The following is a 16,784-nucleotide window of genomic DNA, read 5'->3' as shown; positions in this document are numbered from 1 at the left end:
CACAATATATTATCCAAACAGAACGATTTACTTTAGCATTCAAAGTTTTCTCCAATGTAAGACGTGCTGGCCCTACAGAATATACTGACTAATGCAGCGTAATATCTGATTAGCGGGAAGAGACATTACTGAATGCGTGTTCCTCTGATTTGAAGGTGTGTTCTGCTGATCTGGCTGCTATTTTATACAGAGGAAAAAGCCGAACACATTCATCACGCTGAAGGTGGTAGAATATAAAACAGCAGTCTTATCTCATCTGCTGTCGTTCGTCACAGATTTATAGGAGAGGATTTTCAAGCCTAAAGCTTTCCTTCGTTTTTTCGAGCCTCTGATCTGTCTTCACTGTGCTTTCCATTCACTTTCATGGCAGTCGCACTCAACTCAATATGGATATTTTAGACCATTTCAAAGCCGTATCAACAATGAGCAGTAATGACGATTAAAGTGCAATGGAAAATTATTATGCTTAAAGGTAGAAATCCCTCAAATGAAAAGTTTTTCAGCCAATTAGCTTAATCACTGAACAATTCCAGCGATATTGTTGCATACTGTTTCGTACAGATATTGAGTAAATTCATTTATATTGTCCCAATTCACAACAAACAAAAGACACTTCACAAAAAAGAAAAAACAGAAACAGATGCAATTTTTATACTTTATGATATATTCCCTTCAACTCTGTTCTTTAAGTGGATATTGTTGCAGCAATGAATGTTGTCTGATATCAAGAATTTAAAATAAACACAATACAGCTTGCCATAAGTGCTGTATTTTATGACCCTAAGGCAAGCTCAAGCCACGCCATTTATTTCCCACTACTGCTGTAAAACTACAAACCTAAATTTACATACTGCTGAGTATAAATGAGCCTGTTGACGTTCAGCCTGCTGCATTATTTTAAGGTATTGTTGCATTAGTTTGGTGTGGGCTGTTAACTGTTATTACCAAGAAATGAAAAAGAAACATCACATATCTACTGGAAAATAAAACAACCTATAGATATAATCTCGGATCAAGGTCATGCGCTTTAACATTTACCTTCTTAAGTGCTCCTGATTTGACCCAGGCTTGCCTTTCTTCGGAGCTCAGCTTGGTTGACAGTGCAGCTAAAGCCTGAGTGAACTGAAGGTTGTACAGCATCTTGATCACGCAGGTAAAGTGATCTAAAAGAGGACAGAAAGAGACAGTAACAGGATGAGCTAGTTTATAAGGTTTCTGGCTTTAAAAGGGCAAGTTGAAGGACATCTGCTGTAAAACTACAAACCTGACATGGAAAGCTGCAGTGGACAACACTCAATAATTAGCAGAAAACTGAGCCAGACGGGTGTTTTAGTTGGCAAAGAAATAAAAACTAAAGCAGTGGAATGTAAAATGAAAATAAAAAAGCATCTTTGTTTAAAAATTTTACAGATAGAGAATCTATACTTGTATTTACAACTAAATATAGAGCACGTTTTACAGTTCTACAAATTTATCTTCCAAACGGCTCGTTAAAGAGTTTACTTCATTCTCACAAGGACTGAATAAAGTAAAGAACGAGGGAGAGATGAAGAGAATCTCTCATCATCAGGGTGACTTCTTCATGATCCTCACAGCCAAAATAGCAAAATGAGTACAGACAAAAAAAGTAAAACGCTTCTTTCAAGCATTCAGCCTCAAATAATAATGCAGGATGTGTTTGCGATGTAGCTATAAGAAGGTCTGTTCCCCAGCGATTTCGTGATGCTGGGAGAGAAACCTTACCTTTACGCAGAGGCTGTGGCATAGTTAGCACAAAGATGATGAGGAGGGATGGGACATCTCGAAATAGCATGGGGACCTCAGGTCTCTCCTCATCAAAGCCGCTGCAAAAACACACCAAGGAGCTTTTCATTACTCAAACAGTCCTCCGTGTTCTCAGTGAAATGTCAAACAGCTGCGGTAATGTGAAACCCTGAAAACAAAAAATGCTAGCCAAAACTATTAAGCACATGAAGAAAGTGTAGAGACCATTCAGATACATAACCCAAAACGCAGAAAAACCTAACTAATAATATTAGTGCATGAGAGAGGCTGAGTTTATTCTCAGCTTATTTGTTTCACGCCTCTGGTAAAAAGACTAATAATGATCAATTTAAAAACCAAGAAAAACAAGGTAAAGTCAGTGGCATTCATCACAATATAAGAAAAAAGGTAAACGAATTGCACAACCATTCTATTTACACTTTCGTTTCTTTTTAGCTCAATAGTCTAAAAGGATACAAATTGTCTTGTTGAAATCTTGAGATTTTTTGAATGTTTTAACAAATGTTTTGTATGTAGAGTTCAACAAACAGAGCTCAAATAAATTCACCCTAAAGAAAATCAAATTGTAATATGATTGAATGCTCTGTCTCAGTTGTGTTACTGAGGTTCTCTCCTACTTAATATAAAAAAAAAAAACTCAAACATTTTTCTCCATCTCTTTGCTCACTCGACTGCATCTGTGGTGTTTGTGACTGAAAAGCTGTGGCCTGATGCAAACAAGACCCATCTGTCTTTTTTGCTGTTGCACTTATGTAGTGCAATATGACTTGTGAATCTGGTGTAAAAGCAAAGCAAGTAGCTGAAGTGAAACAGCTGCAACAAATCAAGTCGATTGTGCTGAATTTTATATAATTTTACGTTTTTCTTCACCATTACAAATGTCAACCGCTGCGCATCTAATGGCATAAGCAAGTTCAACATGAAGGTGAACACTGCAATGCTGCATAAAGCAGATCTAAAAGTGGCTGTAGACCATCTGACAGAAAAGCTTCTGCTGTGGTTTTCCATTTTTAATTTGTTCAACAAAGACGTAGCTTCAAAAGACCCCTTCTCTTGTATCCCCTGATTGAAATCCTTAATGCATTCTGGGTAACAGATTCTTATTTTGTGCCATTTCAATTTACATCTCTTTTGTTCGGTGCATGTCCCGGTCTCCACTCTACCCTTGAAAGGCTGCTTCGGGGGTTTAGAACAAGAGGAACTGCACTTAAAGAATAAAACCTTCCATTTTCAAACCACTCAACACTTAATTCTTCTGTGCACTGGAAGCAAACCTTAAAGGACAGAGCTTTCAACCATTATCTGCAGCCGCACACTCAAACATTTTCTTTTTAAGATTCTCTCGTAAAGAAAATGGCAAGAGCAATGTCTGGCATCGACGTGGAAACGTCTCTCCGTCCTATATAACTAGACTACATTAGGTCGACAGCCTCAGGGTGTGAATGACACTGCTCCCTTACGAAGCTCTAACAGAGTATTTTTAAACAGCAAATAGGTCCAAAGAGAATACTGAGGCTGCAAGCACTTTGATGGTAACAGGTGTGAAAGCATGTCTAACAGAACATTAACAGAGAAGAGAGGCTATTTGAGCTTCTTTTTCAGGTGCAGTAAATCATGTTTTTCATTGCTAAACAATATGCTGAGTCACAATACCAATTTTTGCAATGTAAGACATTGCTTGGATGCAATATTTGGTGGGCTGCTATATTTAAAGGCTATATTTTTAGGTTCAAAAGCCTACATTATATTTGGTTATGAGGACAAACTTTGGTGACTGAGATTCTTAAGCTAACAGAGAGTTAGCTGAACCACGTGACATTGTTACTGCAATATTCAATAACAAATTGCAGTTAAATGTTATTCTAACATCCTGCAGCTCCAATTCTTTCAAATCATCAATTATGGAATCCAAACTGATGATTTTTTTAATTTCTTAACAGATCCTTGTTTTACCAGACGTAAAAAAAATCCAACCTGTGTATTTGTACCTTTTTGTATTTTGCTAAATAAATACTAATCTACTTTAAAGGGCAGGAGACAGCTGGGTGCTGGTGTTTCACCGCTGCTCCCTGTACACTCAATTTGACAGGGTCATTTGGCTCTGCGTGGAGTGCCTGGTAATTTGCCAGATGCAGCAATTACTGGTATCTATGGTAACCAGCCACAGTTCCCCCCACCCCCCGTCCTCTTTTTTCTGCTTTTAGATCCAGTGTGTTTTTATGTAAGAGGAAATAGTGAGAAAGACACCAGAGGATGGAAAGTTGCAATGTATTAACAGAATCGTACATTTCCTTTTAGAAAGAGTATTTGAGGAAGAACGTCACTCACTCTGCGTCCTTGTGTTGTGCAATCTGCGTCAGCTTCGTCCACGGGTTGTACGCTGAATCGATGCTGTAGAGTCTCATGTGCATGGCCAACACGTGGAACAGCTGATCTGGAAGAGGAAAAGACAAAACATCTTGTTGTTATCTCACAAGTCGCTCGCATGAGAATACAATCGAGTTGATCGCAGCTTGTTTAATCACAGCAGCAACCAATGCTGATGGACTTATCAGAGACTTATAAGAGATGGCAGGCTAATGTTTGGCCCAGATGAGATGGGGCCAGCCCAGATGGACTCATGGCCAGGTCTGATAGCCTAGAGTGTCTCTTTTAAAACTGTTCTTTGTGAAACTAATGGAACATAAAGACAGACCATTGGTGCACACACAAGCCCATGTTTAGTCACTGCCTTCTCTACCAGTATCACACCTCAAAACCAGTCATTAATAACCATGTCCAGGCATTACTTTAATGTAATAATGTGTATAACATGTTTATTATGCAAGGTGAAAAATCAAAATTCATTCAAATCTGCCCAACAACAGAGACTGCCGATTTATAAATGTGGCTCCTTTCAGGACGAGAATGGCAACAAAAAGCAATCCCTCTCGTTTATTTTGCTTTACAATGATTTCTGAGGAAGTAATGCTTCAAAATGGCTTCAAATAATCAACACTGTAATTTTGCTGCGAGGCGGTTATCAATTCTTGGAGCAACACTGCCCTCCGCAGGTAAAAAGAGACACAGCAAAGAGAAATCAAGGTGTCAGATTCTGACGGCATCCCATTTGTCTTCCCTGCAGATTGTTTTCCCTCTCTGCCATCGCTCTCCTCCAGCCAGCAACAAACCAGAGAGAGGCAGCTATTGGGAGGAGGGAAGATCTTAAAAACAGGAGAGAGAAACAAATCCTGGCTGTAATTAACTAGGCTCCTCAAAATATATGCATTAAGTATCTGCTTGTTCCAAGTTTTATGGCTCCAATTTTTCCATCTCTTTGTCACGAGGAAATCAAGTAAAAACTTTTTTTTTTCTGGACTACCAAAAAGAAATAACTCAAAGGCCTTTCCTTTGAGACACATAGTTGGTGGAAAACAAGAACAAATTTAAATAAACTTTATCATCACCATGCTTTATATAGGCTCCTAAACAAAACAAAACCAAAGGTTTTCGACTGAAACAAGTTGAGCTAAACATCACCAGTGATTAGATAACTTGGCACAACCACTGTTACAACAGTGCCTTGTTCTAGTATTGATATCTCCTGAAATGTTCCATATTTTGTCCCTTTACAATCAGTTCAATGTCTCTCATTTTGATTTTTACTCGACAGAACATCCCAATTATAGTAAAGTGGAAGAAAATCATGCAATGTCATTTTTTTCAGGTAAAAATCTCTGTGAATCGTTTGTTTTCTGCCACACGGCACGTTTCCACATGGTTAGTGTGACCAGTGCATTCTGGGTCAATAGATTCTGGAGCAAAGGTTAGGGTTGAGTGTTGTGAACCACAAAAACAGCAACTAGTGTGAGACAAGAAAGACACTAATACATGTCCATGAAACAAGGTGGGAAACACCGGAGTCTTATTGGTCCTTTGAAATTACAATCACTTACACACTGATCATCAACAAATCTGAAATGAATGCAGATATTTACTGTTTTCGTCCTAGTATCAATGGATCCACATCCCAGGACCAATTGTGGTTTGGTACACAACTTCTTTTTTCTAAGATGATGCTTCTGTTGTCTCAGGTCAAGTAATTAAATATTGGTTTACAGACAAAACAACCCACAAACCACTAATAACACTAAGGCCTGCATATTGGACTGGAAGTGGCATTGGGTTGGAACAGGGAAGGTCAGCATCCTTATCCTTTAAAATGCCTTTAAAGAAACAGAGTTCAATTTTTTCAGCTAAAAGAGCAAAGCTGCTTAAAAGCTAGACTCTCTACATTTGATTTAGCTGGTGCCCTGGGAATTGAAAAGAGAGCTTGTTTCTATAGTCAATTGTAACCTCATCAGCTGAACACATGAGGGACCTATGGGGAAGCAAGCTTAAGAGCCCCATGGGCTCTCACAGTTAGCGAACGTCTGCCTTTTTCCTTTAAATCCATTTCCTTAAGAAGAATGAACACCAATGTACTGCAAATGAGTAAATTTGGCTGTCAGTGTGGCTACACGGTTAATGTAGCTCAAAAATGGCACCCCTTAAGGGAAGAAATTTCTTCAGGCACTCGGGGATGACGGGGCGTTTCACTGGAGCAGCTGCAACTCTGACAGAACAATTAAATAGCTAGAAAACAGAAAGTGAAACCCAGCAAAATCACATCCATCTTTCCAGGATTTCTCACTCTATTCACCAATAAAATCTATCTTCTTTGAGTGGCCATTTTTATCTTTGTTTTGTAGTTGAGAAGAAATACAAATATACAAGTTTTCATTTCCAATTCTGTTCCCATCATATCTTAAATAACTTTGTAAAAAAAAAAAAAAAAAGCAAAAAAAACCCCAAAACACTATAAGTAAAGTTATGGTTTAGTTTTCCAAATAGTTCACCCAGATCAGAATCCATAATTCTTTTTGCCATTAACTTGTTTTTTTTCCCCTCAACAGTTGAGCTGTATTATTGAACACTGTGCTGAACTGCAAGTAACACAGTTTAAAAGATATAAGCTTATACAAAATAAAAAACAAACTAAAGATTGTTAAAAACTCATATGCTCTTTAAAACATAATTTAAAGAAACCTGACTGCAGAAAGAGAGGTGGTTATTTCAAACTGGAATGTCTAGCTAAGTTACTCTGTTATTATAAATCAGGCCAGTATCTTCTCTTGGCATGCAACGATTGTTCACCAATAAAATAGAAGAGATTGAACCAGCAACTACTCACTTAGACATGAGCGCTTGGCAGCAGCGCTGGCTCCTCCAGAGCACAGGTTTCCTCCCCGATGCACAAGCTCCAGCTCCAGGTTTGTCCTTTAGGGTCAGAAACATAAGCAACCTTAAGCAAATCAACCGATTCGTAGGCACTGGTGCAAAAGTGATTACCAGCATACACTCATGACAGCTTTTAATAAAGTCATACACCTTGTAAAATAACTGAAGTGACTCCTTTTAAACTATTCCCAATGAGACGTTTAATAATAAATTAGCTTTGCACAAGTCAAAATCAATACAAATTCAATTAGCGGTACAATTTACATCAACAGTTTTCCACTGGACTTTGTGGGGAATTAACAACAGTTTATCTATGAAGCCACTCAATTAGCAGCCTTCTTCACCCTATATTGCTGTATGTGGATTTAAGAAAATCCCTAGCTTACTCTGCAGGTGAAACATATGTCGGGGAAAATGGAAGACGTTTTGCAGGGATTATGCAAAGTCGTCTAAAAACTGCATCACGCCTTAAACATGCCTCTGTGATAATTAGACACACACAGATCAGGGATTACGCAACTTCATGGTCGACAGGACCCCAATTTGGTGATCAGCTGGTCAAACGCTACAATTTTAGTATCTTTTTTAGATTAGTAAAAATTGTCCATACTCAGTCATTTAATACCTAGCAAAATAGAAATTCAAATATGACCACGAACTAAAAAGCTAACAGTTTTGTTCGTGCTATAGAAAACTAATCTCAGAGTTGATCCAGTGATCTGTACACAATATCTACAGAGTGAATGTAAACAAGGGAGTATGCATATATTTGCGTAACTAGTTGTGCATTACCGTAGACTCCGTTTTTCAGCCTATTATTAAAACCTTGGTTATGAACATGAAAGACACCAGCTAGCCACTTTCTCAGCACAGCTCCATGACATTGCATAATAGATTTTCCATGAGCTGTACTATTAGCATAAAGCCCTTCCAAAATCAGTTTATATAAATTGTTCTATTGTCAGTTTTATAACCATGAACATTAAATGTGCAAACAGCCATCCTCACATTGAGATTTTGTTACTGAAATGATTTTAAAAAACAAGACATCTAAGAACATAGATGGTGAAGGCAGATATGTTCTTAGGTGTTGCTAAAAATGGGACTGATATGGGTTTGTCTCGCCAAACCTCTGGCTGTTTCTTCCTACAGACCATGGAGGAGGAGCAAATGCTTGGGTTTCCTGGGAGAAAAAAAACCAATTTCACATAGATAATGCAACCACAGTGAAGCTCCATCTGGCTCTTACTGATAAGAGCACCCGTGTGACAGAAGAATTTTCCACTCCTCGGGCAATTTGCTCCATTCATTGAACTTCATAGCTCCAACAGGCTTCCAGACACACTTAGGGGATCATTCTGTTTAGGGTAGAGGGCTGAGGGCACCAGTATTGGGTGGACAAGAGGTCTAAGTAGCTACGCTACACAAATGGCTTCTTTTGAGTTTTTTTGGAAACAGGAGGTGGTGTGGTTGAGGGGATCCCAAGGTTACAAAGGGAGTCAATCATCTCTCTCACCTGTGACCAGTCTTTTTAGAAGATAAAAGTGCTCAGAAAGAAACAAGAATATTTCCCTTTGGGTCTGTTTAATCTGCGTTTGTTTTTGTTTGATCCAAATGAATATTCTCCAAAATCTTTGGGTAACATTTGAATGCCAAACTAAAATTAAATGAAATAAATCAAATGTACATAAATCACCCATCAGCTATAAAGCATAAAAAATGTATTTCAAATTAAAGATCCCTTTTAATGCCATGCCAACTTTGTCTGCAAGGATGATTATTGTTTGCTAAAATCAAATTTTTACAACAAAACAAAAACAAAAGATGACCTTTATCATACTGGATCCATCTGCTACTGGTGCGTGAATGTGCATAAAATGTGTAAAGTGTTGCTGGAGGATGACCTTTTAAGGCAACGACCAGCCAATAAGATCGAGTCACAGTACACACACTCAAATGATGTACATCAGTAATATTATTTTAAGGAGGAATCTAGACAAGCGGTGATATAAAATAAAAAAAAGTGATTAGTCTTTTTAAAAGGTGACTTTATGGATCAACTTTTAAGAGCTTCAATATGCCCCATCAAACCAAAACAGGAACAACTGATCAGGAATGATACATAAAAAATTTTTATCCAGTCATTTGTCCATATTAATATGAACACAAAGTTCAACACAACAATGATGTAATTACAGAGTTTAATTACAGTTTGTTCTAATGCCACTGTCACAATATTTTGCATCTGCCTTTCTTTTCAGTGGTCTTGGCAGATGTGTTGCCAAAGACCCTGCAATCGTAAAACCTAAACTCATGCAATACCACGGACACGTTTTACTCACCACAGCATGGTAACTTCATGAACTTACAATGCCTGACCAACTTTCTGATCTAATATATCACCTACTAATAATGATCTGATCTTTTTGGAGGCACTCACAGAGCATCACTATTTAATTCCCTGATGGTCAGCTGAGTATTCAAGATAACGCAACCACAAGGCAACATACCAGGTTATGACGGCAGAGCACTGCAAGGTCCATCCCCCTTATCTCAGTATACATTCAATAATCAGAATAGGAGCAAAAACTAAGTCATGATGAAAAAGGATGTTCCATAAAATCCCTATTTTCTCACCCTTGATTTGATGATTGGCATATAAAGACATACATGTCAACCTAAGAGTTGCATGCCAAGACCCTTTTATTCTCTACAAATTCATGATCTTCCTAGATCACAAAAAGTAATTAAATAAATCACATGTGAGCTTGACAAAAGGAACTATGAGGTAGGGCTTGTTTTACACTGTTTATCACAAAGCTCTTACTGAAATGAGGTTAGTAACTATATCTTAAAGGTGTGAAAGAAATCCTGAATATGTCACACAAGTGTGCACTTTTCCAAGTTCAAAGACCAAAACATGCTCTTCTTTCATGTACAATTGAATCACATGTCTGCATGTCCAGTTAACACAGGACAAAGAGAATTGTTTGTGAATAATATTGACTATTTTAAACATTTAGAAGGCTATGATCTTACCTTGCCACTGAGTACATGAAGAGGAAATCATTATCTGGGGAGCCAGGATTTTTGCCATAATCCATGTATTTTTTCTGGGTGGTGTTCTTGATGTCTTTGATTACTAATTCCATTTCTTTACTCAAGTTGGACTCCGTCTAAGAGAAAACAAATAGTTTAAATTAGTTTAAATCATCAATAGACTACAAAATGCAAGAATAAAAGACAACACAAATATTTATCTGGGTAATTTTATGAATGAAAAAAGAATGTGTGGAGGAGATCAAAAGAGGTCAAGGTTTCACTTCAATTCAAAACTATGGATTGCTATATTACAATGTAGCAAACTGTTGAGGTCAGTAATGTCTTACAAAAAAGTTTGAAAAGCTAAATGCTGCAGCACTAAATGCTAGGGACTTCAAATATAAATTGCTCTGTATATAACAACCGTCTTATTATAAACAATGTAGCACTATAAGTTATATTTTAATTTTGTTTGTTTTTGTATATTTTGATACTTTTTATCTTTGTGTGAATCTACATGCACCTTCTCTTTTCTGCTATTACACCTGAATAATGGGGGACAATAAATGATATTTCTATTCTATTCACATGCCCAAACCCCTATAAAACATATACATATGGCAACAAGATGGAAATAAACATTAGTTTTTAATATCAGTCTACTTTCAGTCGGACCAATGCCAATATGTTAAAAAATGGCATCAACATCTGCTTATACCGATTGTAAAGCCGATATATATTGCATCCATAAACATAATTTAAAACTCACTGGAAAAAGGCCGAGTTTTTCCTGTAGGTCCTCCACCTCCTTCACAAGAACACATGTCGCTTTGTTTGTGGGTGTGTGCCATCCACTGGAATCTGTGCCACGCCCGGGGCGGCATGGGAGGACACTATTGGCAAACTGCCGGCACAGTGGGCAGGTAAATTCACCCTTGTCAACAGAGAAACCCTGGAGGACCTGGTCATTCTGAAGAAAAATGTCACAAGATGTAAAAAATATTCCACAGATATAGCTCTAAACATTAGGCTAAAAATGAACGGAAAAGTTAATTCTTTCAAATTAAAAGGAAAAAAGATAGAGATTATAATATAAAACAAAAAATAAATGTTCCATAGGTGTTTGGTTAATGAGCTATTAATCTTCATCCTAAACAGCCATCCAGCTTCTGTTAATAGAGCATTAATTTCATAAGGTCAAGTCTTTCTTACCCTCAGAGACTCCATGTAGGACTTATGGCAATCTATATGCAAAGTGTGTCCGCAAGTCTGGACATACACTCCTCCATCCCAGCCTATTGACACTGACTGCAAACAAGAACTCTGCAGAATTCACAAAAGAGAAATCACATCAGTCAGAGCTAATTTGTTGGTATCTGTCCTGCAGAGGCTTCTGCACCTCAGAAGCAATCTGAACTCCTCGGTATAAAGGGAACAATCTCAGACAAATGTTTATTTATCCATTTTACATACAAGTAGATTTGCTTTGTTCAAACATTTAAAATGTCATATATTTTAATTGAGAGATGTGCATGAATAGATTCTGACAAATCAATTTGTGGAAAAGAATCAGAAATGAGTTAATGCATTTTGCTATATCCTAAATTGAGAAATCAATCTGTCTAAAGTCATTTAGAAAAAAGCTTTTGATGTGAATTTTACCAGCGTGCAACATATAAAAGCTCTTTTGGAAGTCAAATTTTTACCCAACTTTAACCAAATATATGTTTCTGTGAGTCACATACATCTTTGAAGAACTGTTGCATCAGCGTGAGCCTGACATCATGAGCCACACCGCATGTGTCTGCAAGATATATGTGCTCCTCGTCGCTCGTTGGTAGCTGCTTAGGTTGTTTGCTTTTGCGTCGGTGCCCAAGAACTGGAGGAAAGAAATAAATAAAAAATTAAGTAAAATCCAGACATACCGGTCAGAAATATCAATATCCTTCCCTTAAATGTTGATTTAACTGTTGCTTCAACATTTTATAATAAAAGGGATCATAGGTGGAGTCTACAACGGGACAATCTGGCCAAATTTAACACCTGAGGTTGCCTGCAGTAGAACCACTAATCCAGTTGGCCGGTCCTCAGTGGACGGCCCGCTCTGTCCACAGATCACACAGTCGTACAGAACCTCAGACTCCATCACTTCCGATGACCCCAAATCCATCGCTGCCTCAGTTTCAGGAGATTCTGCCCGAAAACAAGATTGAGAAAGGAATAATGAGAATGAGAATAACTTGTTTGTACAAAGCTTTCCACACAAAATATTCAAATAACACCAGCTGAGGCAAAAAACAAACAAAAATTGGTATCAATTAGATTAAGCTGATTACTCTGAAAGAAAATTTTAATTTTGTCCAAAGCAACATGTAAACTTGTAACTGAATATTAATGGATTTGAATCACAGTATATGAATATGTTGTACAGCAATGAATAGGATTGAACCAAACCAAATTTGGTCTGATTATACAGAGTAGACATTTGTTAGGAAATTGTGAAACTCTGCAAGATCAGAAACTGTGGTAAGGCTGCGCTACTATTTCTGTTAAGACAGACATTTAACTACCATTTTCCCCCTGGATCAATATTAAGTTTAAACAAAACTGTGCAACATAATGAACATTTATTGTTGGTATATCAGGGTGTATAGTACAAGTGTTGTATTGGAGTAAATTTCTCAAATTTCATGCATGTCCATTCACTGTTTAACCCTCCTGAATTATTAAGTGGAGGCAAGAAGTTGCCACCTTAAAATCTCTAAACAGGAACCGATTTCAAAACTTCTGAACCATCCCTTTAAATGGCAAACGACCAACATTCTTGACCTTCATTTAGCCCTCAGATGCTACATCTTGTTCTTGTGGTTGCATAATGGTAGAATAGGAGATTTAAAAATTGGCCATCGTATTTTACATAAATATGATGAGTAGATGCAGTTAATTTAACCAAAGAGAACAAAGGTACAATGCTGAATCATGCACATCATCACAAGGTTCATTTTAATTCCAATTGTGTTGCTCATATTGTTGAAACAGTTTTTGAACCTCGCTGTAAACAGATGACAGACATGAAAATCTCTCTCGACTTACTTGCTGCTGAAATTAATTACAGACATTAAATCAGTTTAAAATAGTAAGGACTCTGTTCAAAATGAGCAGTAAACACTGAGCAGAAATGTCATGTTGTGTTGGAAATTGATTTATTGCTTTTTGGAGGAACATGTTCTCAGAGGAGGTCACTGTGTTCCTGGGGAAATGAAAACAGTTTCAACTGGATGTCAAGGCTGCAGCTTTAGCCTCAGGCCATCCAAACACACTGAGCCACCTATGACTGTATGCACCCACAAACACACAGGAGCAACTGCAAAATGGGCGCAATCAGCTAATCTCTAAATGTTAGACTGATCTTAAGTAACATTGGTCTAGCAAACCAATTATGAAGTCAGTGACAGCTGTAACTACAGTGTTGCAGAAAAGTATTTGCCTCCTTACAGATTTTTCTTTGGCTTTAACTGCTTCAATATTGTTACTCGGAGGTGTTTTTGGATAACACCAAGTTTGCAAGAAAATATTTCTGAAATAAAATAAAATTGTCCTAGGTATTAAAATGTTTCTGGTACATTTGGTCTGCAAATGTACCAGAACAAAGTGCTCTTTAAAATGAAACAACTACTGATTTTACGCTCAACTTTATTCTGTATTGTCATTAGGAGACAAAGTCTCCAATCTTTTTCATATCATGTAGAGGCAAAGTAAAACTAAACATCAATGCCAACTTTAATGGTAAGTAGAGTCATCATATTACTTCTCTTCTAAGTTCAACCATTGTTTATGTACAAGTGTACCAAATCTTATATTGATCTGGAAATATAACAACTAAAGTACTAAAGTTACAGCACTGCAGTAAAAGTGCAGATAAACATCACAGCACAGTTCTGCAAGAATGGACCTACTGACCACGGCAGCCATTATTCAGCTGCTAACCATGCTATGTCAGGGTGGTCCCTTAAGAGTCCAGTCCGCTATTAGGCCTTTGATCTTATGGCCTGACTGCCAACAGGCACAAATACTCTTTTTGCCACGTCTATTTCTGCTAAATAGACCCCAGGGACCATATGCACAGACTCAACTCCGTCTCACCTTGCAACGGGGAAAATAAAATCTGAACAATGACAGGTTTATTTTCACCAAAGGCACTTTAATTCAAGGTCTGTGGTAGAAACATGCTCTCTGAACAAGAAGTGCTAGTGCCCCACCCACCCAATAAAACTGTGATAAAGGCTTCAATAGATATAGTATTCAAGAATATTGTTGATAATGCATGTTAGTAAACTGATTCATTCTTATTAACAAATTAGTTTCATACATATTCCAATAGAAATTGATAATGAAATGTTTGTTCCTATCAGGTATCCATCTATAAGAAAAGGCTGATGGTCTTGATGATGACTTGCAACATAATGGAGGCTAAAACCTCTGGAGAAAACGTGTCACATTTTATACACTTCTAATAACTATTTGAATTGACAATCTGGTGGAGAGCCAGAAAAAGCATAAAATTAATAAAGAGAATCTTAATCTTGTTAACCGGGCATAAGAGGGGATCAGTCCAGATGAGCCAATACAACAGGAAGATAAACTGTCCATATACTATGGACATAATATATATATATATATATATATATATATATATATATATATATATATATATATATTTTTTTTTTTTTTACTTTTGACTAAACTCATCAAAATGTTTGGTGTTCATCTTAGTCGCTCCTGATTCCTGTTTATATTTGAATTTCGGTGATTTTGCATTCTTTGTTAGCAAATATTTCAGCACCTAGTACAGTCTGATCAACACTTGCTGCAATATTGCTACCTAAGACAAAGCTGCAGCAGCACATTTATTTATTTTTAGGTAATAAATAAATGACAATAATCACTTTGACTCCAGGAAGAGATACAGGAATCCAGACAGAGAGACTCAGCAAAAGAAACTTTACTCTCTGTATCTTTAACACAAGAATGTGTTCATTCAATTTGTGCAAGATTATTCCATTAACCTCTTAATAATGAGGACGTATATTTAACGTTGTTAAATATCCTCGTAGGACAGTTATTTTGAAGCGCTAACTCTAAAAGCAGAGATAAACCGACTCACCAACATCCATGGCCGTTTCCATGAAACTCTTCTGCCTTGAAGCAAACTCAGCTAAAAGTTTCTGCTGCCTCTCTCGTGCCCGCTGACGTCTGAAACCGAGAGAATACAGGATGAATTTAAAACCAATGTTACCACTGTATTTGTGTTAAATAGTACGCATTTTAAAGGTAAATTTACAGTAATTCAGTCACTGACTATATGCTTAGTTTTGAATAATCCATTGTAGAAAAAAAGGCATAGAAAATATACTACATAAAAAATATTACTTGAATCCCGAGGGTTTGTTACATCACAAATGTGAAGGAAATATTACCCCATTCATCAACAACATGAGTGACAATTATTTCTATCTAGTTGGAAATGCTGTAGCATACAGAAGGATTACCAATTATTTTCAAGCTTTCAACTTTAAAGATGGCACTATAATAATAAATAAGGTGGGCTAAGCTGAAAGAGGTTAGGAGAGTTTGTAAATGAAGTCTAATAAGAAGACCGAATCAAATGCTGACGGAAGTGTAGTAGCTCAATTATTCCCTACTGATAAATAATAGGGTCCAAACAGTCAGATTAAATAATGGCGTATGAATTTTCAGCGCCAGTGACCACGTTGCTCTCTGACGGTTGGCTTGGAAACAGATCTAATGTGTTTAAAAGAGAGAAAATCTATCTCTCATTTTCTCTGTGTGATGAAAGGAGCGCCAAAGGGAAGTTGTTACAAGATTGTTAAAGCCGTCTCTATCATCATTAACAACAGGACACACAGACTAGAGGCTGATTTCAAGGGGAATACATTACAACATTCAACATTTTGGTTTTCAGAAGAGCCAGATGAACATATTTTCATGGCCACCATTAAAACAATTAATTGCAACATAAATGATTATGCTGTGTTGAGCGCATGAAATCTGCACATTAGAGATCATCAAAGCAGGATTGTGTACAGACAACTTTCGCTAAACTGTACCTTTACACGTCTCCATGACAGACTTCTAGATGATCATTGTACATGTATACAAGCCATTTTTCACCTCTTAATAATCCGTCTGATTCTGAAATGTTTCTTTTTAATTAAAATTTTGTTAAAAATTTCCTTGCATCTCCAATCAGTGAACGCATCATACCAAGACAATAGATTTTGTCATGCTTATGACATTAAGCACATCAACATGTTTACTTCAAAAGAGAGCTTAAAATATTTACTGTAGACTCCTCTCTCACACAGATGCTCTCAATTTATGTCTGGTACTAGGTATGAACAATATCAAGAAAATATAGAACAGTCTTATTCCTGAAAACCAAGATGACATTTTTTTTCTGATTCTTTTCTTTTGTTATGAGTACACAAAGTGCTCAGGACTATGTCACAATTTTAGAAACCCCGACACTAAAAATAACCTACATCCTACAGCCTACAGGAACTGATGTATGACAGAGTCCAATCAACTGGCCAAATGTATTATTGATATGCAGAATGAAAATGTGGGAGACTTGAAGTTGACCAAATAGTCCTTCCTGATATTTCAGAAACCAATAT

At 37.0% G+C, this 16,784-nt stretch overlaps 1 protein-coding gene across 3 annotated transcripts in view; it reads right to left on the bottom strand.

Annotated features, from left to right (window-relative positions):
- ubr3 (ubiquitin protein ligase E3 component n-recognin 3) overlaps positions 1–16,784 on the bottom strand; it is a 39,612-nt gene that overhangs the window by 5,463 nt on the left and 17,365 nt on the right. For all 3 annotated transcript variants that reach the window (XM_044131460.1, XM_044131461.1, XM_044131462.1), the window contains 10 exons: positions 15,251–15,339; positions 12,130–12,279; positions 11,832–11,965; positions 11,299–11,409; positions 10,856–11,056; positions 10,084–10,220; positions 6,998–7,083; positions 4,114–4,219; positions 1,744–1,844; positions 1,039–1,163 (listed from right to left, as the gene is read on the bottom strand). In XM_044131460.1, the coding sequence (XP_043987395.1) occupies positions 1,039–1,163; positions 1,744–1,844; positions 4,114–4,219; positions 6,998–7,083; positions 10,084–10,220; positions 10,856–11,056; positions 11,299–11,409; positions 11,832–11,965; positions 12,130–12,279; positions 15,251–15,339 (1,240 nt within the window). The remainder of the gene's footprint in view (positions 1–1,038; positions 1,164–1,743; positions 1,845–4,113; positions 4,220–6,997; positions 7,084–10,083; positions 10,221–10,855; positions 11,057–11,298; positions 11,410–11,831; positions 11,966–12,129; positions 12,280–15,250; positions 15,340–16,784) is intronic.

Source organism: Gambusia affinis, linkage group LG11 (genome assembly GCF_019740435.1).
Source record: "Gambusia affinis linkage group LG11, SWU_Gaff_1.0, whole genome shotgun sequence".
Taxonomy (NCBI): Eukaryota; Metazoa; Chordata; class Actinopteri; order Cyprinodontiformes; family Poeciliidae; genus Gambusia; species Gambusia affinis.
The sequence above is the reverse complement of the archived record's forward strand: the minus strand, read 5'-3'. Positions and strand labels throughout refer to the sequence as shown.